Source organism: Lacerta agilis, chromosome Z (assembly GCF_009819535.1).
Source record: "Lacerta agilis isolate rLacAgi1 chromosome Z, rLacAgi1.pri, whole genome shotgun sequence".
Lineage (NCBI taxonomy): Eukaryota > Metazoa > Chordata > Lepidosauria > Squamata > Lacertidae > Lacerta > Lacerta agilis.
The window spans coordinates 8785288-8809096 of NC_046331.1; the positions used below are offsets into that span (position 1 = coordinate 8785288).

Genomic DNA, 23809 nt, shown 5'->3' on the forward strand with positions numbered 1-23809 from the left:
AGCTCTCTGGGGTTTCTCAACCTTGTCTACTGCCATCAAGAATTGAACCCAGGGCCTTTTGCAAGTAAGGTTGATGCTCCACCACCAAGCTATGGCCCCTCCCCAGTCCTTCCTTTAAAAATCCTAATGATCTCGACTTCCGGCGGCGACGCAATGGCGGAGCGGTCGTGGGTTGCCTCGGCTGCGAGGCGACCCAGCCCGTCCCGGGGGTTGGAGCCCCGCTACCGCTAAGCGGGGCTCCGATAGGGTGCGGGAAGAGCGTCCCGCACCCTGGGCTCCCCGGCTATGCCCACTATGGCTCCGTCCCCTTCCCTCGCTCCCCCTGTAAAGGGGGAGTGGGGGTGAAGGGAAAACGGAGCCGGGCTTCAGGGGACAAGCCCCAACCGGGACGCGAAGCGGCGGTTGCCCCCGCGATGTGCGTTAACGTTCTACCTGTCAAAGTTGGAGTTTAAGAATCCCGGTGTCGTGAGTATTGGATTGGACCTGTTTTTGTGCCTTGTAGACGACCTGGGGGACATTTGGAAAGGGAGCCTGCCTCTTTCCCTTCGGGAGATAGAAAATAACCAGCTTAAGAGACTGCTGTTACAGCGATGGCAACAAAGTATTTAAAATTTGATAAGTGAGACTTATGGTTTTCCCCTTTGGGGACTAAACTGGTGGACAGTATCTCTTTTAAAATTTTTGGTTCTTGCACCCTGGATTCGGGGAAAATGGCCGTGAAAGACTTTGACTGAATGGAAAGTTACTGGCAAGATGGAGAAGTCTGAGAACCGAAACTGTAATTTGACACCTATGCCCGCTTCTGCCATGCTCGGCTTTGTTTTTGACTTGGTTACAAACTGTGAAATGACCCATGAAGAAAGGACTATTTTATTGAGACTGGAACTGCTCAACCGAAAATTGGAGATATTGAACTGTCATATGTCAAAAAAGTTATATCCCACAGAGGAGACTGTACAGGAAATGGCTGCATTGGAGGAGAGCCTTGGCACAGAACTGAAGGGACTGATTGAACAACAGGATGAAAAGGTATGGCTACTCCGGAGTAATGGATCGTCCCTTGGGGGTGGCAGACCCAGGACGGAGAAAATGGTTATAACTAACTCCCGAGGTGAGAGCTTGGGAGCGAAGGTGAGAACTTTATGTTTATATCTACAAATAAAAGAAGAATGTGATGATGAACCGGAGAGGCTGGGGGAAAAGGTGCGCACCCTGATGTTCTATGCAAGGAATACTTTGGACTTAGTCTGGATCTGTGGTTATGTAAAGAAAAAGGATACTTCGAGGAGCAGCTCTGGAGCAAGACGACCAAAGAAAATGGACAGAAGGGGGATAGGGTGAATGATATTAAGGTATAAAGGAAAAGAATGCATTATGGTAACCTGAAACCGGTGTGTCAAGACTTTAAGTTTTTAGAGAAAGAAAAGAGGTATTTTAAATTTTTGTTACTAACAGCAGTTATAGTGAATGAAGATATTTGTTATGATTTACTTTGAAAATAAGGGGATAAGAACCAGAATCTTGTATGGAATTAATATTAAGTTATAACATGATCTGATCTATGTTAAGTTAAGAATGGGAAAATATTGTTTATTATGAAACAAGATTTGTTAAAAAGAAGCTTTTGATTTTAATTTTTAGATATTTGGATTTTTTAAGATCAAGATGGTATAAGATGTTATTAAAGTAATATTTGGGATTGGAACCGAAGGTGAAAAGGCAGGGGAAGTCTGTACCAAGATTCGACCAAGAAATTTTTTTTTTTTACAGCATAAGAAGAAGAATTATTGGTATTTGTGTATTTGTTTATTTCCAGTTGGGGGTGGGTTAATGTGGGTGTTATATTTGTATGTTGTTTGTTGTAAAACCAATAAATTCTTATATAAAAAAAAATCCTAATGATCTCTACAGGGGTGAACAAAGGCATCGTGACACCCGGGGCGTTGCTAGGTAGGGCGCATGTGCGGCAGCACTACGTACGCCGCATGCGCCTGTACATAGCAGTTTTCCGGCGTCGGCGCTCCACCACCATATGGATGGTGCCGGGATCTTCTGCTCACAGCTGCAGCGGTGACAGAGGGATCCCACCGCCGTCCGTATGGCGCTCAAGCAGCACCGGCAGCAAACCACTATTTACAGCACGTGTGGCGGCATTACGTACAGCGCATGCGTGCAATGCCGCACATGCGCTGTACATAGCGGTTTGCCGCCAGCGCCAGGATCCTCTGCTTGCTGCTGCAGCTGTGAACGGAGGATCCTCCACATGCGGCTGCAGCAGTGAGGTGGATGCTCGCGCTCCCACGAGCCCCCGCAGGGTGCCTTCTTGTAGAAGAAGAAGAAGAAGAGTTTGGATTTGATATCCCGCTTTTCACTACCCGAAGGAGTCTCAAAGGAGCTAACATTCTCCTTTCCCTTCCTCCCCACAACAAACACTCTGTGAGGTGAGTGGGGCTGAGAGACTTCAGAGAAGTGTGACTAGCCCAAGGGCACCCAGCACCTGCATGTGGCGGAGCGGAGACACGAACCCGGTTCCCCAGATTACGAGTCTACCGCTCTTAACCACTACACCACACTGGCTCTCCCCCTAGACATGGCACCCGGGTCGCAACGCCCCCACCCCCCGTTGTGACGCCACTGGATCTCTAGCATTCTTGGAATCTGACTGTTGGCTTGGAGTACAAAAATGCAGTCTGTGGGAAGAAGGAAGTAATCGCACCACACGCACCTGCAATGGGCAGATATGAACTGATTTTTCAAATCCAATCAGGGAGAAAGCGGTGAGATACAAAGTCTTTTCTTTCTGTTCCTTAGGTAGTGTACCCTTTTAAAAAGCAACATATACAAACATGTAGTCAGACAGATGATGATGATGATGATGATGATGTTGATATTGATTACCCACCCTTTATCAGCCGGTCCCAAGGCAGGTTGCAACTATTTAACATTCAGAAGTTAAAACAGATTACCTACAAGGGAGTAGGTTGGGCCCTGAAAACACATACCTCAGGTGTCAAAGGTATTGTGTGTAGTCAATGGCTTTTATGATATGCCTCACCAAAGCAACACACAAGACAAATCTGAGCGTAAATTAAAACAAAGCCATTTTCAGAACTGAAAATAATTTAAACTTAAAATTGCAATTGTTTTGTTGAAAGAAATCCCCATGGCAGGTGACAGTGTTTTGGATCAAAAAAGTAGTACAAAACTTAATTGCTGCTCCCCCATATATTGCTGCCCTATAGGTAGGGATGAGATGGAAATGCAATTCATTTCACAATTAAAGATGAAGCCATCCAATTTGCACTATCTGAGACAATATGAGAACTGAAACACAGCCATCACCCAAAATTAAGACTTATCTGAATTTGTAATGCAGTTCTCCAACCAATATGTACAAAAATGTATACATTACGAGAAAGTGTTAATAAAAATGCATATATTGGTGAAAATAATAAACAAAAATGCAAAGGTACAAAAATTCATTGCATTAGCCAAAACTGCATACAAAAATCTGCTTGAAGTGAGATTTGCAACAAAATGCTGAGAAATTTTCACAAATCTTTTGTAAAACAATAAATAAATAGCAAATCACTGCAAAAATATGAAGAACCAAGTTTACAATTGGAAAAATGAGAAACTGGAGAAACAAATTGACAAGTTTGTTCACCTCTATTCCCTCTCTCTGTCTAATGGTGGGGTCAGCCCCACAGTGGATGAGTTGTGCTAACAAGAAAGGCCACATCTAAATCATAACCAGTTGTTAGCTAGAAAATTAATTCCTTAAAAAAAAAAAAAGTTTTCTTACCTGTAGTTTTACAGGTTGGTAGCTTGAAATCTCCCTGAAAGATCCATCTGCCATTTGACAGTTGTCAATCATCCACGTCAGAGAATTGCACACAGAATTCTTATCAACAGCCACATACTGGCTCACTTGTCCCAAAATCCTTAAGGCAAAAGCTGTCAGCCTGCCCCATAAACCAAATAAAACAAATATATTTCCTGAGGAAAATCTGAGCTGGCTGCTAATTTTGAAATTAACTCCTACCCGCACCCTGCACACACACACACATTTGGGTTCTGCAATTCTGAGAATACAAATAAAGTATTCCATGGCAAGTATTTAAGGTTAATTTTCTGACCGAGCATCAAACTTGATGACTGCTGTATTTATACTGTGCTGGTCTATGGCTTTAAACAATAATGTTTCATTCATTCACTAAGTCCGATATGCAATTACAAGGGAGCAAGTCCAGAGAACCCAGCGGATCTTACTTCTTGGTAGACTTGTCTAGGATTGCACTGTAAATGTGTGACCTTTCCACCCCTTGGACTTATAACCACAGCTGCTGTGAATCACTCTTTTGCTTATACCAGGAGCTCCAGAGGTAGGAAGTGCATGATTTTGCCACAACTCAAGGTATCATATACATATACATATACTCTGTTGTCGGCTGTTTTCTTCCTGGATAGATCGGCAACAGAAGAAACCATCAGGCAGAGGTCCGATGTCTCCGGAACCAAACCGTCCTCTGCTACCACTGTTGGCAAATGTCCCATCCGGGGTCAGTTGTGAGACCGGCCCGAGACTGGAAGAAAGCCTTGTGCACATTCCCGGCTACGCGAGACCGGTGGCACATTCAATATGCGATTGCTCTCCAGTGTGAAGAACAACACACACAAGCCATTGATTAGGCTAAACTATTTATTATAGGTAAATGCAGAACATGTCTCTGCTAGCCAGCTCAGATATTCAGAGCTGTGCATAAGAGCGTCTAGCATCTCTCGAGCCAGAACTGAAAGGAAAGTACAATAACAACACATGTGTGAGAAAGCAGATAGGACTGCTGGCTTTCTCACGGGATAAAAACAGACACATGTTATACTGGCCTCGCTGTTGCTTTTGCAGCTCGGCGTGTACAAATATCCCAACAGAAAGATGGCAGAGTGCTGCTGCTACCTGTAAACAAACTAGCAAGAAGTGCTTGATGTTGCTTGGGAATTCTAAGAAGCCAACATCAACCCTGAGTGATAATAGGTGCAGCTCTGGAAGCTTGTGTCTGCCACCTTGATTCAAAATGGTGCCCAATAGTATCCAAACATAGATGGAAGCCTGCTCATTGTTCTCAGGAACCCTCTTGCAAAATGTTTTACAATATCTTGAGAGATGTCTAACTCGGTTCAGATTTGAATAGCTGAGTCTGCCATCTTTATTCAAAATGGGATCCTACGGTATCCAAACAGAAACAGAAACCTGCTCCTCAACCTTAGAACCCATTGTGTTACTATATAATAAGAACTATATTTGTTACTATATATGGAGAACTCACCAGGCACTGGGCTCTCCATTCTCCCACATACTGTATGAGAAATCTTTTTTCTGGAATGACAGGATGCTGACAAGTCCTAGAAGGTACATATAGCAGCATATTCAACGTTTATTCCACTCATGCCACTACTTCAAACATTAGGAGATACCGGGTAATTCACATTGACTATCATCTCCAGAAAGAGAAAACAACATCCCAATAATGCCAAAGTTCCCTGCAATTAGCCTCTGGCTAAATTATCACCACAAGGTACATTGTTTTGGTGACCATGCAAAGACTTCAGGTCTACCTTACCTTGAAAGAGCACAAGGGAATACTAATTTACCTTCTTTCATCTTCCTCCTCAGGTTAACTTTTGGAGTGATGGTCTCTGGGCCAAGTATGTCCCAGCTGTCTGTCTTTTCCAGGTAGTCATAGGCATAAAAGATTGGCACAACATTCATAAGCTCAGTTTCTGCACTCCCCTTTGGGAGGTTGACAAGAAGATTTAGCCCTTCTGGGCTGACAGCTACATTAATCACTTCACCTAGAAGAATTCCTGCAAAAGAAAAATGGTACCGTGAAATCCTGTCCTTTTTGTTGGCAGGCAGATGGAGGTTGGTATAAACTATGGAGCCTTTATGGAGGTGAGGCCCAGATACTGGAACACCCTCCTAGGAGAGCTCCACTGTTAGCTACTTTTCACAAGCCAGTTAACACTCACTTTATTCCTATTCTCTGAGTAACAGGTTAGATTACACCAAGGGTGGGGAACCTCAGGCCCAGGGGCCAAATGAGGCCTCCAGATCTCTATCTTGCCCTTGGAACTCTCACCAGACCATACACCCCTCTTCCCAAGCCACATACCTCACTGGCCCTGGTTTGAACCCATAATGTTTTTGCCTGGCTGGAATGTGTCCTTAAACTCTTGCTTACTAGGGTAGAGAAAAGAGAGGCATGTGTGAGTGTGTGTGTGGAGACTAACCTGCTGTACAAAGTTAAAATTTACATTTGTTGCTCCACTCACTTTTGTCTCTGGGCCTGCTCACCACTAGCCAGGGGCCCTCAGAAGGTTGCCCACATGGAAATGTGGCCCTCAGGTTGAAAAGTGTTCCCTGTCCCCTAGGTTAGATACCAGATACAGAGCCTTCATAGTGGTGGCCCGATATCTGTGGACTTTCTTTCCCCAGGAAATATATATGACCCTATCATGTGTTGGTTGGTTGGTTGGTTGGTTGGTTGGTTGGTTGGTTGGTTCATTTATTCACTGCATTTATACACTGCTGCTTCTTCCAAGGCACCAAACTAAAACAAATGAACAAAGTTGACTGGGCAGAGAGGGACCAGGTACTACTGTTGTTTATGCTTTCTTCACTTGCGCTCTTCTTCCTCAAGACTGTCGACCTTTTAAAAGAAGCTTTTGTTTCAATCCAGTTTTAATTCGTGCCCCCGCTTAGATATGCTTTATTACTGCTCTTTTTGAAATATTATAGTATTAACTCTGTCGTCTGCTGCCTTGTGACAGGCAAAAGATGGTTCTAAAATCCTTTAATTAATAAATGTAAATAAATATTTCAACAAGCATTGCTGTTGAGCAGATTATGATTTGTTTTGTGTTCCTTGTGCATTTTACTTCTTACTCTCAGGGTTGCCCTTGTAAAACTCAGCAGGGAGGAGGGAGGGGAGGAAAATGGAATTAGTTGGTTCTGCTTGTCATTGGCTCTGGCGCCACCTACTGTTGGGGCCCCTGCCTTACTCCCTACCAGTCCAGATGGGCACCAGTCACCACAGTTACAACTTATAAGCTGCTTCAATCATCACCAATAGAGAGGCAGGATTTGTAAACAGAAGTCTTCAGAAGAGATATTAACATAAGACAAGGCTTGCCAGATCATGCCACCAATCCAGGATTCTGATGGACCAGTGGCCAGCCAGATGCTTATGAAAAAGCCCCCAACCAGGGCACGAGGGCAAGAGACATCTCTCAATCATATACCCCAGCAACTGGAATTGTCAGAGGCATCTTGCCACTGATCCCAATACGAGTAGACTGCCACCATTATCAGCAACCACCAATAAGCTTACCCTCCATTACAAATAAATGACATGAAACCTGATTCAAGGCGAAAAACACTTGTAATATTTAGAGGCTTAAAAGCAGCAAGAAAATGTGGTTAATATAACTGTGCTCCACCCACTACTCCATTTTACCTTTTATATTCAGAGTCCTCTCAACTTTTGTCTTGGGGACCATGTTTGATGGTATCCTGTAACGGAACTCCTGCTGTCTTTCCACTGTCCCTGTGGTTGAAAATATATGTGGAGAAACCATGGAAGTTTATTGTGTTACATATGCCATTACTAGAGCTAAAAAAAAATGTGTGCTATGTTAGCCTTATTTATTTCACATTTCCATCCTGCCTTTCAAAGGTATACATTTGCAGTGGTCAGACCTAGATCTTCAGCAACGTGGTGTGCCTGTAGACTGGGGTTGGGGGAGTAATTTTGTTTGATTCACGTTTAAAGCCAAATCAACATAAATCAGACTTCCTGAAACAATTACATCAGGGATGTCCAACAGGTATATTGCGATCTACCTGCTCAACAACTGCCAGTTGTTGTTTTTTATAGTGGGAGTAGATCTCAGTCTCTTGAAAGTTGGACATGCCTGAATTACATGAACTGTTCGTTACATGAACCCAGCTGTTCGTTGAAATTCACATTCATTATGAACTTTTCAATGCAGTTTGCCAGCCAAGCAATGTGTATGGAAAATGCATATACTGTGCTAAGTAAAGTGTGATTAACAATGCATCTAGTCATGAGAACAAATTGCTCCACCAAAATAATGTATGTGTTAGGTGAAACTGCATACAAAATGTGTATATTAGGAGAAACACACACTAAAATCCTGATGAATTTTCATAAGGACTTCTATAAAATTGCAAAATGACATGGAAATGAGGAGAAGTGAACTTTAGATTACGAAACTGGCAAATTCACCAACCCTTACTTCAGACTGTGCTCATTTGTTGTTGTTCAGTCGTTCAATCGTGTCAATGCTACATTGATGTTAACTTACATGGGAATGAGCTCCATTTAATTCAATGGGTCTCACTTCTGCATAGACATAGTTAGGATTGGGAATGGCTTATAAGGAAAGGATCACATGAGAGTTCGGGAGGCAGGAGACACACTATGCAATGACTTAAAAATAAAATAAAAACCCACATGCTAGTTCCCTTTGTAAAATAACAGCAGTGTCCTGCCTGGCATTGCTCGTGAATTCTAAGAAATAATAATAATAATAATAATAATAATAATAATAATAATAATAATAATAATAATAAGTAGTAGTAGTAGTGCAGTTTTCAAATCAATGCATTTTTAAAAGTTTCATCTGCTGCCTTGATTTAAAATGGCATCCAATTGTATCTGGATATAGACAAAAACCCACCCCTTGATCTCAGGAACCATCATGTAAAATTTTGTTATATCTGAAGAGGAGCCCAAATGCAGAGTGAACCTTCCAAAATAAATAGTGTAATCCACACAGTGCAATCCTATACGTTTCTACTCCTTAGGAGACTCATTCTGAGATCAATGGTACTTATTCCCAGGTGTGTGTGTATAGAACTCATGCCCAAGTGACTGTTCTAACAGCAGATTACATGAGCATGATAATGCTTATATGAAAGAGAAAGAATGGATCAGGAAAATTGAATGGAAGGGGGGAGGAGAGGTAATTTGCCATACCATAAACACCCTGTGGGTCCAGTGTCTGACCTTCGTGAATTTCCTTTCGTATCCCTTCAGGCTAAAACCAAAGAACAGGGAGATAACATTATGCAGTCCTGTCAAGGAACATTTGCTTATTCATTCCCCCACCCCAAGAATCTCTAGCAAAAACTAGTTTTTAAAATATCACAGTTGTACATGCAACATACACGAACACCCCCAACAACTTTATTTCGGGACTGAAGTCCCTGCTAGTGGTGGCTACAGTTCATTTAAAATTGAATCAACAGAGTGAAACATTAAATTACAACTAGCAGTGTTATGTGCAACAGAAGTTACAAATGTTCCCTGCAAAAGGGGACTGAGAGGCCACCAGAAGGAAAGGATGTGGCAATCAGGCGCCCTCCATCATTCCAGGTACAGCTCCAGCTCAGTTTCTTCCTCCACCTACCAATGCCCTCCCACTGCTGAGGTTACCAGAAGGCGAGGAAGTAGCAGCCTTTCCACTGTCCTTAGATCAAGCTGTGTGACTTGCATTCTGTTGAATTTTGCAACTAAGAACTTGTCATCCTGCGTTTGCTTTCCCCCCTTCCTCTTCCCTGGTCCCTTTAATATGTTGTGAGAGGGATTAAAATCATGAGTACTTTATAAACAGTTACTGGTAGGTAGCTGTGTTGGTCTGCCATAGTCAAAACAAAATAAAAAATAAAAAAAATTCCTTCCAGTAGCACCTTAGAGAAAAACCAAGTTTGTTCTTGGCATGAGCTTTCGTGTGCATGCAAGGCTTTTCAAGAAAAATAGCTTGATCTTACCACAACTCTTAATGTTCTCACAAGGACTTCATTGACAGAATCACCCTTCAGTGTGAAGTTGATGGTGTGGAGGCCTGTCTCCAGAGGAAGAATCTTGAATGTTGCTAAGGCAACTGATGATCCCTGGAGTTCCCGACGCCTGCAACTGGTTTCTTGGATACCTTGCTGTCCAGTGCTGGAGCCTCCAAAAAGGCAAATGCCTTCACCCACAGATACCTTAGTGCAATACTAAAGCATGTTCCAAAAAGGGTTAGAAGAGGTTTCCATCAGCTGACTCAGTAACATGTAGCTTACAAGCATGTGCAAAGAGGTATTTTCTTTCGTTTGCCCTGAATCTTCCAACATTAAGCTTTATTGGATGTTGCCTAGTTCTAGAGTTATGACAGTTCTAGTGTCCGCACCTCTTCTCTGATTCAGAATGGAAAGGAAGGTGGGTGCCCAGTTCTGGCATCCAATGAAATGTGGACATGTTTCAGTGAATGAATTCAACATAGCAGAGATCGACCCAGTGTAAATAGCAACTAAGCAGGAAGAGCAAACTCTCTCACACACATTACAGGGTTTTGTGAGGCTACTTGCTGATGAAGAGTTTGGATTTGATATCCCGCTTTTCACTACCCGAAGGAGTCTCAAAGCGGCTCACATTCTCCTTTTCCCTTCCTCCCGCACAACAAACCCTCTGTGAGGTGAGTGGAGCTGCGAGACTTCAAAGAAGTGTGACTAGCCCAAGGTCACCCAGCAGCTGCATGTGGAGGAGCGGAGACGTGAACCCGGTTCCCCAGATTATGAGTCTACCGCTCTTAACCACTACACCACACTGGCTGAGACTTATTGGATGTGCTGCAGGCACCCACTGGGATTTACATTATAAAGTGATTTTTAAAATAGAAATTTTGCATTCATAATCTCAACGGAACAATTTTTATTTATTTTTATAAAAATATTTTTATTAAAGTTTTTCTTGATTTACAACAGTAATGCAATCTCTCTCTCGTATTTTTCCATATAACATTTTTACAAATCAGTTGTTGTTGTTGAGACATTAGGGAGAGAAGGGGGAGAGAGGTGGCTGGGATGGGGGGGATGGGGGGTAGGGTGACGATGTTTCTGTTTTACTTAATATGTGTAGGGTTTGGTGTCAGCGTTGTCTGTGCAGGTTCTCTGTTGTTCACTTGTGCTCCTTTAGTGGTGAGAGAGGTCAGGGTTGGCGTAACAATTGAAATTTTGGTAATTTTTGAACTGTTGCAAAATGTTGTTTCACTTGCTCTTCCAGGATTAAGTCTCATCACTTACAAGGAACAATATGCTCTTGGTAGGGATGGAAGGATCTCTCAGTTTTGGTTCTCTCAGTTTCTCATTTTTCCAATACAGTGGTACCTCTGGTTGTGAATGGGATCTGTTCCAGAGCCCTGTTCGCAACATGAGCAGTGCACATCCTGAAGCACATCTGCGCACGTGCACGGCGCAAGTCGGCACTTCTGCGCATGCGCAAAGCACGATTTTGCATTTCTGCGCATGCGTGACGTGCCGAACCAGGAAGTAACCCGTTCCAGTACTTCCAGGTTTGGCACGTTTGTAACCTGTGCTGAACACAACCCACAGCTAACGCAAACAGAGGTATGACTGTATTAAATTCAGTTCTCCACATTTCTGCAGGAATCTTCATTTTAAAAAACCTAATTAAAATTACTCAGCATTTTAGTGCAAATTTTTCCTTCATGAGCACGTTTTTGTAAGCAGTTTTGACTAATGTATTAAGAGGAATTGCTTGCAAAAATGCATTTTTACGTGTTATTTTCATTAATATATTTATTTTAATGCACACTTTAAATTTTTATGTGCAGTTTTTAACAAAACATTAGTTGGAGAACCGTATCATAAAATTGAGATAAGTGTGAATTCCAAAGGACGGCTATGCTTGGGTTCTGATATTGTTTTGGAAAGTGCGAATCCGATAGATTTATATTTTTTTATTTTTTTACATGTGAACTGAATCCAACATTTCCCTCACCCCTAACTGTTAGCAACATTTTCTGTTAGAGCCTTACCATGGTTCTGGAACCTTTGTAATTGTAAACAGATCCTCTCAGTTCTATTTGTTCTCCACGGACAACAGAGTAGGGAATATGCACATCTATGAAGACGTTTTTCATTACCTGCACCTGAAGTGCATCAGCAACACAGATACCTGTGTGAAAATCAAACAAGCAAACAAACAGCACCATTTGTAAGTAATATTTAGTATTTAGTAATTAATTAACCAGTCAGTATTTAATAGCATTTACTAATGCTTAAAAAAAAACCCTACTGGTGCACTTTATACATATGGGTGAGCAATATGGTTAGTACTAACAGAATTAATAGCTTAACATGTTTATTGAAATACCATTAAAATGCTTTTTGGAAAGGAAGTGTTTTTTTTTTTGTTTTAAATCTGCAGATTGATGTAGGAAATGGAACAGAATAGAATTATGAGTCAAACATGTGGAAGTTTATCCATTCCTTATGAGGATGGTTAACATCGTGGGTGTTTTTAATGCTTTGATGGGATTGCTTTATTTTGTATTTTAATTATGTATGGGTTTTATCGTTGATGTTACAAACAACTTAGAAGTCCATATTTGGCATGTAAGCAGTATATAAAACCCATTTTCTGATCTTAATGCCCTTACCAGGCAGTGCAAGGGAAGACGGGTTTAAAGTTGTTCAGGTTGGCAACCACCTTGTGCCAAAATATTCCATGCTTTAACTATGGACAATACAAAGAAGCACTTCTTCTTTTTCATCCTAAATCTCCCAGAATCCCCCCCCCCTCTCTCTCTCTCTCACACACACACACCAGTGCTGTCAAGTATCCCGTTTTCCCCGGAAATCTCCCTTATTTCAAGCAGTTTCCCGCTGCTATCCCTTATTTTTTATATCCCTTTAATTTCCCGTTTTTTCAAAGGAAGCAGCTCCTCTCCCTCCCCCTGCTGGCCAGGGACTGGGAAGACCTCGCCTCCTTGCAGCCTCAAAGCAAGCGGGAGCCATTTCCCACACTTACAGGCGTCGTAGCCCACGGGAAGCGTTTCCAAAATACAATAAGCCTACTGAGCGCGTTCACACCAGTGCCGCCCACTTTTGCTTCTGGCTCCGCCCACCACTGCCATGTGACTGTGCCCGGGATAGGTGAGGCTGCTTATCCCTTATTTTCAAATCCGAAACTTGACAGCTATGACACACACACACACACCTCTGCTGGGAGACATCCCAATCCTCCTCTGTGTATTGGACAAGTCGGTTGAGCAAAGCTGGAATCTCAGAGGTCTCCAATTGTCTCATTTTTCATATAAAGTTTCACTTGCTCACTAAGAAGGGCTACAACAAAATGGGACATTTTATACATACCTTTGTCTGAAATGCTAACTCCTTGTATTTCCCAGGTGGTGATAGAATCTGGCAGTGTCACAGGAAGAGCCTTTGAACTGCATTTATTAGGAGGGGGGAATGCAAACGCATCAAAAAAAAATGTAGCCAACAAGCATCAGTCAAAATTATTATTATTTTTTTAAAAAAAACACTACAAAAATGCATTATCTTATAGCAAAAATGTGTATATTAGAAAATTGCACTAAAACGCTGGTGAATTTTCAGCAGGTTTTTTTTTAAAAAAAAATAAAAAATAAAATCACAGATTGTGGCAGAAATCTGGAGAACTGAAAAATGAGGAACTATGAGAATCAAAACTCACAGATCCGTCCATCCTCACTTGAATGGCTGGGGATTGTGAGACCTCCAGGTATAGTGCAGTATATAAATTCAATAAATAAAAATTGAACCTGGGACCTTCTGCATGTAAGCTGTATGCACTGAGACAGTGTTCAATCCACTATAAGGAAGCTACCAGACAACTACCAGACCACTGATCCATCTAGTTCAGTCCTGTCTATACTGGCTGGCAGCAGTTCTCCCAGGTTTAGCTGTGAAAAGGTTCTCAATGGATACTTCAGCTCATTCAAGAGAGCCATTTCATTCTAGGCCACAACTGAAGTCAAAATGTCTGAGTACTGTACCTGTGAACTGGGTGAACCTCCCAAAGCCAGCTTTCGGGAAAATAGCTTCGGATCTCTGGGTCCAAATCCAACATGGCATCAAGGGCTGGAAAATATATTTTTTTAAAGGAATTTCAGAAAATTAGAAAATTCAGCCAGTAGTCAGGAACTGCTGGGACCATCAAAGGGATGTGAATCCTGCAGTCTTTAGAGATGCTGTTGGACTCCAGCTTGCAACAGCCCTAGTCACCATGGCCAATGATCAAGGGTGACATGTTCATTTGTATGGATCAGTTTCCATATAGTGTGTATTGCATTTACAGGATATAATCCATTATGAGTTTGGGGAAGGTTGGGGAACCAGTCAAGAAAGTTCATCTGTGGATGAAGACTAGATGGTCACTTTAGTACTCCACTTTAAAGGAAAGAGCTGGGCTGAAATTAGCTGCCTCTAAGTGAGAAAGAATCAAAGGGGTAACAAGTGGGACTGGGATAGAGAGTTGGTTGTGAGTGAGCTGGAAGAGATTGATGCTGCAGGAACTGGGGATAGAGACATGACTTGCTCTGTGTGGGATCTAGAGCTGTGATGAATGGAAAAGCAATATATATACACACACACACACACACACACATATATAGTGTGTGTGTGTGTGTGTGTGTGTGTGTGTGTGTGTGTAAATCAATCAGTATATCCTAAAGACTGCACAGTCTCTGTTCTTACCAGAGGAACCGAGCCCTGGATAAGCGTACAACCCCATATCCACTGCTTAGGGTGGCATGCAACATCTAACATCCACACAAGCTTTTCTGCAAGCAGATCAGGATGGCTGCTTGAGCATCAGACCCCAATTTGGTTGGCTGACCAAAGCATCCCTTCGTTACATTCATCTCCTTTGTTTAAAATCCCCTGTGAAACAGTAGCGCATGCCTCCAAATGGTGTCATGTGGTAATGTTACCTTTTCTCGCCAGTATTAAAACCTTGTGAGTTTCATTCCGGCGCAGGTTTTCTGCAGATTCGCAGCAGCGCTTAAAGGCTGATATGCAAAGGCGTCCACCAGACTTAATGCGGCTGGCTCTCTCAGTGCAAGTTTGCATGATGGGATACAGTTCTGCTCCAGTTCTACAGCAGTTCCGAAGCTCTTGCTTTTTAAAGAACTTTACTGAAATGACAATAAGTAATGATAGTCTCTTTCTCATGGCATAGTAAAATCAGTACCAGTTTCAGGTTTGGGGCGTCTCCCTGGTAGGGATGTGGATAAAATTTATTATGGGAGTCCCCTTTCCCCGTTTTCATTTCCTTTTGAATTTGCATACATTGCTGTTAGGGATGGAGGGAATCTGTATGCATTTAAAGCTAAATCTTATCAAATTCAGACTTCCTGAAACAACATGTGAAATGAAACACAAGCTAGCCTTTGAAATTATCTGAATTTTGCAATGCAATACTCCAATGAAAAAATGCTCACAAGAATGCATATATTAGGCGGAAGTGTGCATAAAAATGAAAATATAAGTGAAAAATAACATACAGAAATGCATTATATTAGGGGATATTTTTATATGCTTGTTGTCTTTGTCCATGGAGTTTTCTTGGCAGGGATACTGGAGCGGCTTGCCAGTTCCTTCTCCATAAAGAAGGCTGATCGCCGGAGAATTGATGCTTTTGAATTATGGTGCAGGAGGAGATTCTTGAGAGTCCCATGGACTGCAGGAAGATCAAACCTATCTATTCTGAAGGAAATCAGCCCTGAGTGCTCACTGGAAGGACAGATCTTGAAGCTGAGGCTCCAATACTTTGGCCACCTCATGAGAAGAGAAGACTCCCTAGAAAAGACCCTGATGTTGGGAAAGATGGAGGGCACAAGGAGAAGGGGACGACAGAGGACGAGATAGTTGGACAGTGTTCCTGAAGCTACCAACATGAGTCTGACCAAACTGCGGGAGGCAGTGGAAGACAGGAGTGCCTGGCATGCTCTGGTCCATGGGGTCACGAAGAATCGGACACGACTAAACGACTAAATAACAACAAAAGGGATATTGCTTCCAAGAATGATGAATTTAAAAGAGGATTTTTTTAATATTCCCAAATTGCTATAGAATGTGGAGAACTGAATTTAATATTGAAAAACCAAAACTGATGGATCCTTCCATCCCTAATTTACAAGACAGTTTACAAGTCATTATGAAAAACATGACTATAGAAATAAATACAACAGTTCCTTGACAGGGAGAAATTTAATTTTGTTTGCATTTTTATGAGAAACTTCCTAATTTATGCTTCTCAAACTAATTAATGAGCCGAAAAGCAGCTTTCCTTTGCAATTCATACTTCATCAAAGTTTGTGATGCTGTTCTCCAACCAAATAATGTATATAAAAATGCATATAATAGAGAAATAGTGTGCAGTAAACACATTTATAATTGGAAACAACACTAAAAGTCATTATCAGGGAAAATAGATTTCAAAAGTATGCATATTAGTTAAAGCTTCATACAAAATTTTGTATAATAGGAGAAATGTGCACTAAAAATTCCATGAGCATTTTTTTTTAAATTGCAGATTGATGCAAAAATGCAGAGAACTGAATATAAGATTAGAAAAATGAGAAACCAAGAGAAGATGAAATAGACAGATCTATCTTTCCCTATCCTCTGGGCAAAATGTTAAGCTCAGCTCCCATCTGTGGCAGCCACTCGCCATCTTAAGTTACCCAGAATGCAATGCCCTAGCCCTTAGATCTATGAAATCATAGATATGATTAACGAAACCAAATATTTCCCCCACAAATCGCTTGGTTCCCTTCTTCAACCCAAAAATGCTATTGAGTAAAACATGTGGCATATGCCGTACCCATTTTGTCAATTTCCTCTTCGATGGTGGACCGTGAGGATCTTACAACAGATTGACAAGCTTCATCTGTGGAAACAAATCAAAGATAAAACCAGTGGCAATGGAGAGAAGCGTGGTTTTATAAAGCTGGCAGTGAAATGAAAAAGCCTTGACACCCCAGATAATTAGGGCGCACTTGAGAAAAGGTGTCACTTTGTGGCTAAAAGGGATGGGGGGGACACACACCTGTTTCTTTTGAATCATCCGCATTGGCATTGGTCAGGAAGGTGAGTCCAGCCCTTCGAAACACGTCCACGTTGCTTTGTCCCCCACCAGCGCCACACCCAAGGTCACTTGTTTCCAACTGCAAAAGTGCCTATGGGGGGAGAAAAAGGACAGGAGGGGAGGACTATTTTCAGCTTATATTATCAGGGGTGAGAAACCTGCGAGCCTCCAAATGTCACTCCCACCTTCCCTGACCATTGGTCATGCTGGCTAGGGATAATGGGAGTGGGAGGGCCTAAGAAACACCATATAATTTAAAATGGGGATGAGGAACCTGCGACATTCCACATGCCACTGGACTACAGCTCCCATCATCTACTGCCATTGGACTTCCAACTTGCATCTGCCCCAGCCAGCATGGCCAATGTTCAGAGATAATGAGGGTTGGAGTCAAACAATATTACATTCTGTATATTTAATGAACTTATTCAAATATAAAACAGAGATATAGGGAAACTCAGGCCCAGAAGCCAAATGTGACACCCTCCCGGGGTCAGATTTCTCACTGGCCCTGCTTTGCACCCTCCTTGAGTGTTTTTGCCAGGCTGGAATGTGTCCTTGAGCTCTAGGAATGCTCCGTGTTTGCTTAGCTAGAGAGAGGTATGTGAATGTGTGTAGTAACTAGACTACTGCATGGATTTAACATTTATATTCATCGCTCTGCTACCATGGGCATGTATGCCCCCAGAGGGTGGCCCCAGAGGGATTGCAGCCCTTGGGCTGAGAAAGGTTCCCTGCCCCAGTGTAACAAAATGCAAACAGGTTTTTGTTTTGTTTTGTTTTGTTTTGAGCATAAGTACGCAACTCTTTCCATGGGCCTTGTCTTCGTTCTTGTGATGCCATAAATTGCCACGTCCATAGACGACAAAGCAACCAAAGAGTCAAACTGGGTTTTCAAAGAAAGCGAAACGGAATCTCCTGGGCTGTGTGACCTTTCACTTGTTGATAATTTAACCTGTATAGGAGAGGAGGGGGGAAAACAGGATTCACTAAAGGAAATCCATTTATTTCAATGGTACCTAATTGGGTCCCAGTTTTCTCTAAAGTGTGTGCATATTTTTTTAAAACACACACACACACACACACACACACACACACACACAATGGAGAAATACAGTTTTCTATCCAAGTAGCAAACATTGAGTCCTAGTTCTGGGAGAAAGGCAATAAACAAACAAACAAACAAATGATTTACTGGGGCTCAGCATACATACCGGTATAAATCCACATATTAGTTGGAGGTGGGGAATTAAAAATCCATTTATTTTTTGCAAGATTACACTGCAAAAAAAAGTGCTTTTAGGCAATGTTGCTTTAGAAAAAGGTGTTCGCCCAAAATTTTCATGAGGACAATTTTCATCTTTTTTAAAGATGCAATGAAATAAATTGCAAAGTGATGGGGGAAAGTGTTCAGAAAAACAAGAAGAAAAATGGGAGAAACCAAACTGGTCTGTGTCACCAGCCCCTACATGTTACTCACCTCAAGGCTGTTTCCACATTTCTGTTCTACATTTAACCAGACTGAATCAGCTACCAACTCTGCAGCTCCCTCTCCTGTAACTATGTAGTAGACAAGTAGGCGGGCTGAAGGGACCATTTCCTTCGTTAGCTGAAATCTTAGACTTTGATAAGTGGAGTCTTTAACTCTCTCCTGAGTCCCATGGGCTATTATTTTCCCTTTGGATAAGATCTAAAGGAAAGGAAGAAAGGAACCAAGTTAAAAACAATGGGCTTAGAGAGAGAGAGAGAGAGAGAGAGAGAGAGAGATCTCCAGGGAAGGCTGGGAGAGAACCCTCCCTGAAACATGGAGAGCTGCTTCCAATCAGTGCAGACCATACTGGGCTTGGGCCTGACTCAGCCACTGGCGGAGGAAGAGGAGTGCAAGGGGAGCGCACCGCCCCCAGCAGTGGGATCTCGGTGGGGTGCCATTGTGGCTGTTCTCCTGCCCATGCTGGGCACCACACCCCCAGGACACGTGCCACACCCCTCCGGGTGGCACCCAACACCACCATGACACGCATCAGCCCTGCCCCACACCTGCTCTCCGCCTCCCCGGTGCCAGAGCATGAAGCTCCACCATTGGACTCAGCATAAGGCAGCTTCCTACAAAATTAACATTGGGAATCAACAATGTGCTTTGCTTGATGAAACCCTAAAAATGCCAGAGTATTTGGCAGTGAAATTGAAGACGGCAATTTCAAAGGGATAGCAGAGTGTAAAGTGCTCAATAGCTACAATTATTAAGGTGTCATAGCTTTCTGAGACACATCATTGCAGGAGGCGATTTATAGGGCAACATGTTGTGCGGTAAGTATATTGGGTTGTATCCAATGTTAGTCCTACTCAGAGCAGACCCATGGAAATTATTTGACCTAAGTTAATCATGGTGATTAACTCTCAGTAAGACTAGTACTGAATACAACCCCATATCCACTGCTTAGAATAAGCTCTTTGCACTTCTCTTCTCATTCAGAATGGAAGGGTGGGCGGGCAGCAAATGAAATTTTGGCATGTTTAATCTGGGGTGGGGTGGGGGAGGTTTCGACGTAGGAGAAGCTGTGCGTGCAGACCTGAGCAGGAACAGTGAAAGGTCTCGTGCACATTATGACTGACTGAGACCCTTTGTGGGCGCCATAGGAGGTATATGTAGGCAACACTGGTGTCTGTGGGTGCCAGGTTGGTGACCCTCTGCTTTAGTATACGTAACACTGAAGAAAGCATAGCGAGAGACAGACTTAAATACTTGTGAATTTGCTGGTCTTTTGTGTCACCCGAAATCTCCTGGTTGAAGTGGCTGCTGCATGGAATGCAATGGCAGGATGGGACCTGGAAGCCTGAGGGACAATTCAATGCAATTAAAGACAAGACATTAAGAGGGAAGTGTGTTTGTTTTTCTCTGCGTACCACATAGCTATAGTGATGTATTTTATCCAGGTAGTGGCTTGATGGGTGTATGTTGATATGAAGGGTATCACCCACACGTAGCAATTGGTGGTTTGAAGCCCAGTCGATGTACAGGTAACTTCCACTGAGGGAAGCATATGACTTTGCCTCGTAGCTTTCACTGGCCTGGTTTTCTTCTGGTAAACTGGTATCTGCGGTTTTTATCTGAAAATGACGGAAAACAAAATGGATTTAAATCCACAGGGGCAACGAGAGTCTTAAAAAAGTACAAGCCAACAAGCAGGATAGTCTAGGAAACATCAGTCGCTCAGAGGATAAGCACAACTGCATGCAGAAGGTCCCTGGTTGAATCTCCAGCATCTCCATGTAGGGGCTTAGAGTTCTGGCTACATGAAACCCTGATGAGTCCCTACCAGTCAGTGTAGGCAATGTTGAGCTAGATGGACCAATGGTCTGACTCAGCGTAGTGCAGCTTCCTTTGTTCCTATCACCTCCTATCAGCTGAGGGTCCACTTATTTTGTCATGACTGCCGTCCCTTCCCCCCACACTCTGAGAACCTGAGGGTGCCTTGAGAGCCACTGACAAGTCAGCATTGACAATACCGAACAAGGTAGACCAATGATCAATATAACAGATGAATCAATTAAATGTTGTAGTTCAAGTCTTAACATTAAAAACATCTCATTTTCCCAATACCTCTTACTGTCAAGTTTCTAAATATGGCTTAAGCCAGGCATTCCCCCTCCCTTTGGGGGGACGGACGGACACATTATACTTTTTAATAGCATTTTGGTGTTGTAATGCTCTGCGTTTAAATATAAAAATCCAGTTTTCAAGGTCACCCATCTGAACTAGAAAGGGGTGGTGGTGGTGGGGAATGTTCCAAATGCACTGCACACCGGCCAAAATATACAGTCTCAAAGTACAGCCTGTACAAGAACTGAAACCCGAAAAGAATTTAACTCACTCGAAACTCCAGCACTTTGCAGTCAGAAGGAATATTAACCACAAATAAAGCTGTCCCGTCGTTCTGGCTTGTTTGCCTTCTCCCAGATTCTGCACCTTCTTGAACTAACACGTTCTCTTCCATTTGCTCGTTGAAGGCAGTAGCCGTGAAGGCAATGGGTATGTTTCTAGCAGGGGCACCTGCCGTATCCTTCACCTGCACCTATTAGCACAGAAGCAAAACCATTTCACTATAATACAATCTTCTTTTAAAGTAGGGGCAGGGAACCTGTTTTCAACCTGAGAGCCACCTTCCATGGGCCAGCTAGGGGCAAAAGTGAGCAGAGCAACAGGTGTAATTTTTACCTTTGCACTGTTGAGTAGTTTACAACACAGACACATACTATCCCAAAAATTCTCCCAAAGAAAACACAAGTTAGCTGTTCTACATGCACTTGCTAGAAAACCCGATACTGATTAGGATCCAGTCAATGTCTAAATCTCAGGTAAAGATTTTTTTGTGTGAGAGAAAGCTTCTATCCACAGAATCACAGAATCATAGCACTGTAGAGTTGGAAGGGACCCTGAGGGTCATTAGTCCAACCCCCTGCAATGCAGGAATATGCAGCTGTCTCATAAAGGGAACAAACCTACAACCTTGCAGTCATCAGCACCATGCTCTGACTAACTGAGCTATGCTTGAGATTTTCTAGGCTGTGCCCATGTATGAAGACAAGCCACCCGAAAGCTATCTGGAGTTAATTACTTTCGCTTCGGGCAAAACGAGTCTTACAAAATTATGGTAAGACTTAGTGTTATGCCCTCAGTGTTTCTGAATGGTGTCTATAAGGAATTGCCCTTGTGGCACCGTTTCTTTGTGTTTCGTTCTGCTCGCTTCATCACTCAGTGTCCTCTACATAAATATCTGACTGAGTATAGCCGCAGCAGGGGGTGGGGATCGTAACATCAAGTGATTTTGTGTGCATTCTGCTACTGGACAAAGAAAATTATGTTACCTTGCATGCATCTCTATTTGATTTAGGTGCCAGGAAAGTAAGGGTCAAATTTGTGGCTTTGCTGTGAATGTTATGGCTTACAGCTAAATAAATAAAATTGTTAATACTCTTACTACTGCTGAACTCTACCCTCTGTACAGGTAAATAACAAGGGTAAGAAGCACAGCCAGAGAAGGTGTGACCTGGGGAGAGTCTGAGGGCCAGATAGTGAGGCTTCTTGTTGTTGTTCAGTCGTTCAGTCGTGTCCGACTCTTCGTGACCCCATGGACCAGAGCACGCCAGGCACGCCTATCCTCCACTGCCTCCTGCAGGTTGGCCAAACTCATGCCAGTCGCTTCAAGAACACTGTCCAACCATCCCATCCTCGGTCGCCCCCTTCTCCAACAGGCATAGTGAGGCTTAGAGGGCTACATTCCCTTCTCTCTCTCTCTCTCTCTCTCTCTCTCTCTCTCTCTCACACACACACACACACACACAGGCCTGAGGCACATCGCCCATGTTTTAAACCATTTTCTTGTACAAAATATCTGTATTTTTCATTATTAGGAATCAGAGACAGGTACTGTAACTGTTACCACACATACAGTAGCAATCAAGGGATTCCCAGTTGTAAATCTGAGCTGAAACCCTCTACAGTTTTTCACAGGCATTGGCATCGGTGTCAAAAAATAACATCCATTTTCAATTCTTTTTGGCATATTTATTGGTGTGAACCACCACGAGACCTATGGATATAGGGTGGTATACAAATTTAGTAAATAATAATAAAAATAATAATAATAATTGTTGAGTAAATGTTGGCTTATTTACGCATATTGCCTTCCTTCACTTTCAGTTGCCTTCACTTGCTCTCAATCATGCTATCATAGCCAAATATGATTGGCTATGTGGTGTTGTGATGGCATCCTGCTCACTGCCATGGGATTCCTGATTGAATGGGAACAACCCATGTGACCAGGAAGCATGGAGAAACAGCACCGAGGGGAAATCTGCCAAAGGAGCAGCAGCCAGATGAAACACTGGCACCAAACAGAACAGGGTGGGGAGAGAGATGATAAATATTTGCACAAACTAAGGGGATTTATTTGGGAACATTTCTACTTCACTATCACACCAAGTAATAATGTTCTACCATGTTCTTTATACTTTTCCAATTTGGAAAAGAGGGAGAAATTTGATTTAGTTCACTTTTAAAGGAAAAAGTGACAAAACTGCACTTTCTAAAATAATACTATGCCAGCCTGCATTCGTTCCTCATTTAATCTGGATTTACCCATTCTCATTCATTCATTCATTCATTCAAAGCATTTATACTGTTCACTTCAGCTGGAAAACTTCCCAGAGTGGCTTACAAATTGAATTTTTTTTAAAAAAAACCAACAACAGTCCCTGCCCTCTTACTTAAAATCTAAAAAGACATGGCAATGGGTGGGGTGGGGAGTGGAAAACAAACAAACTAATTTTTCTGGGGGAAATCTAATTAAGTTGTGTTTGTTTGATCCTGTTACTGATGATCAGTTGGCAATCTCTGGACAATCAATTTACATCTTTAAGCCCCCTCATCTGGACACAAACTAAGATTCTTCTGAAGGAGTAGGTGCTGCATGGGGAGCAGGGGTCTCACGATGTTGTTATTAACATATTATGGTAATTCCACTGAGTACACATTTCCTTTAGTCACGTCAACCAACCTTAATATAGAAGGGGAGTCCAGGCTTCACAAAGAGAGGAGTGGCAACCAAATTGAGTTTGTAAGGTGACAGAACATACTGGACACTGAAAAGTTCACTGTCTTCGCTATGGCCACCTGTCAAAAAAATTAGATGTTTCTTGTGAGAACAGGACTGAATACAAAAAAATACCAACACCAGTGTCATGCTAGCCATCCTGAGTTTCTTTCAGAAATAAGCTTTGTTCAGAACAAAATAAATAATCATTCT

At 42.5% G+C, this 23809-nt stretch overlaps 1 protein-coding gene across 2 annotated transcripts in view; it reads right to left on the reverse strand.

Annotated features, from left to right (window-relative positions):
- Positions 1-23809, reverse strand: part of C5 (complement C5) — a 71709-nt gene that overhangs the window by 24088 nt on the left and 23812 nt on the right. For both annotated transcript variants that reach the window (XM_033137511.1, XM_033137512.1), the window contains exons 10-27: positions 23561-23676; positions 20876-21076; positions 19908-20111; positions 18484-18693; positions 17809-17958; positions 16965-17094; positions 16740-16805; positions 14845-15048; positions 13909-13993; positions 13244-13320; positions 11905-12044; positions 9857-10084; positions 9063-9123; positions 7518-7607; positions 5653-5865; positions 5328-5403; positions 3806-3965; positions 2726-2821 (exon numbers count right to left, since the gene is read on the reverse strand). In XM_033137511.1, coding sequence (XP_032993402.1) covers positions 2726-2821; positions 3806-3965; positions 5328-5403; positions 5653-5865; positions 7518-7607; positions 9063-9123; positions 9857-10084; positions 11905-12044; positions 13244-13320; positions 13909-13993; positions 14845-15048; positions 16740-16805; positions 16965-17094; positions 17809-17958; positions 18484-18693; positions 19908-20111; positions 20876-21076; positions 23561-23676 — 2507 coding nt within the window. The remainder of the gene's footprint in view (positions 1-2725; positions 2822-3805; positions 3966-5327; positions 5404-5652; positions 5866-7517; positions 7608-9062; positions 9124-9856; positions 10085-11904; positions 12045-13243; positions 13321-13908; positions 13994-14844; positions 15049-16739; positions 16806-16964; positions 17095-17808; positions 17959-18483; positions 18694-19907; positions 20112-20875; positions 21077-23560; positions 23677-23809) is intronic.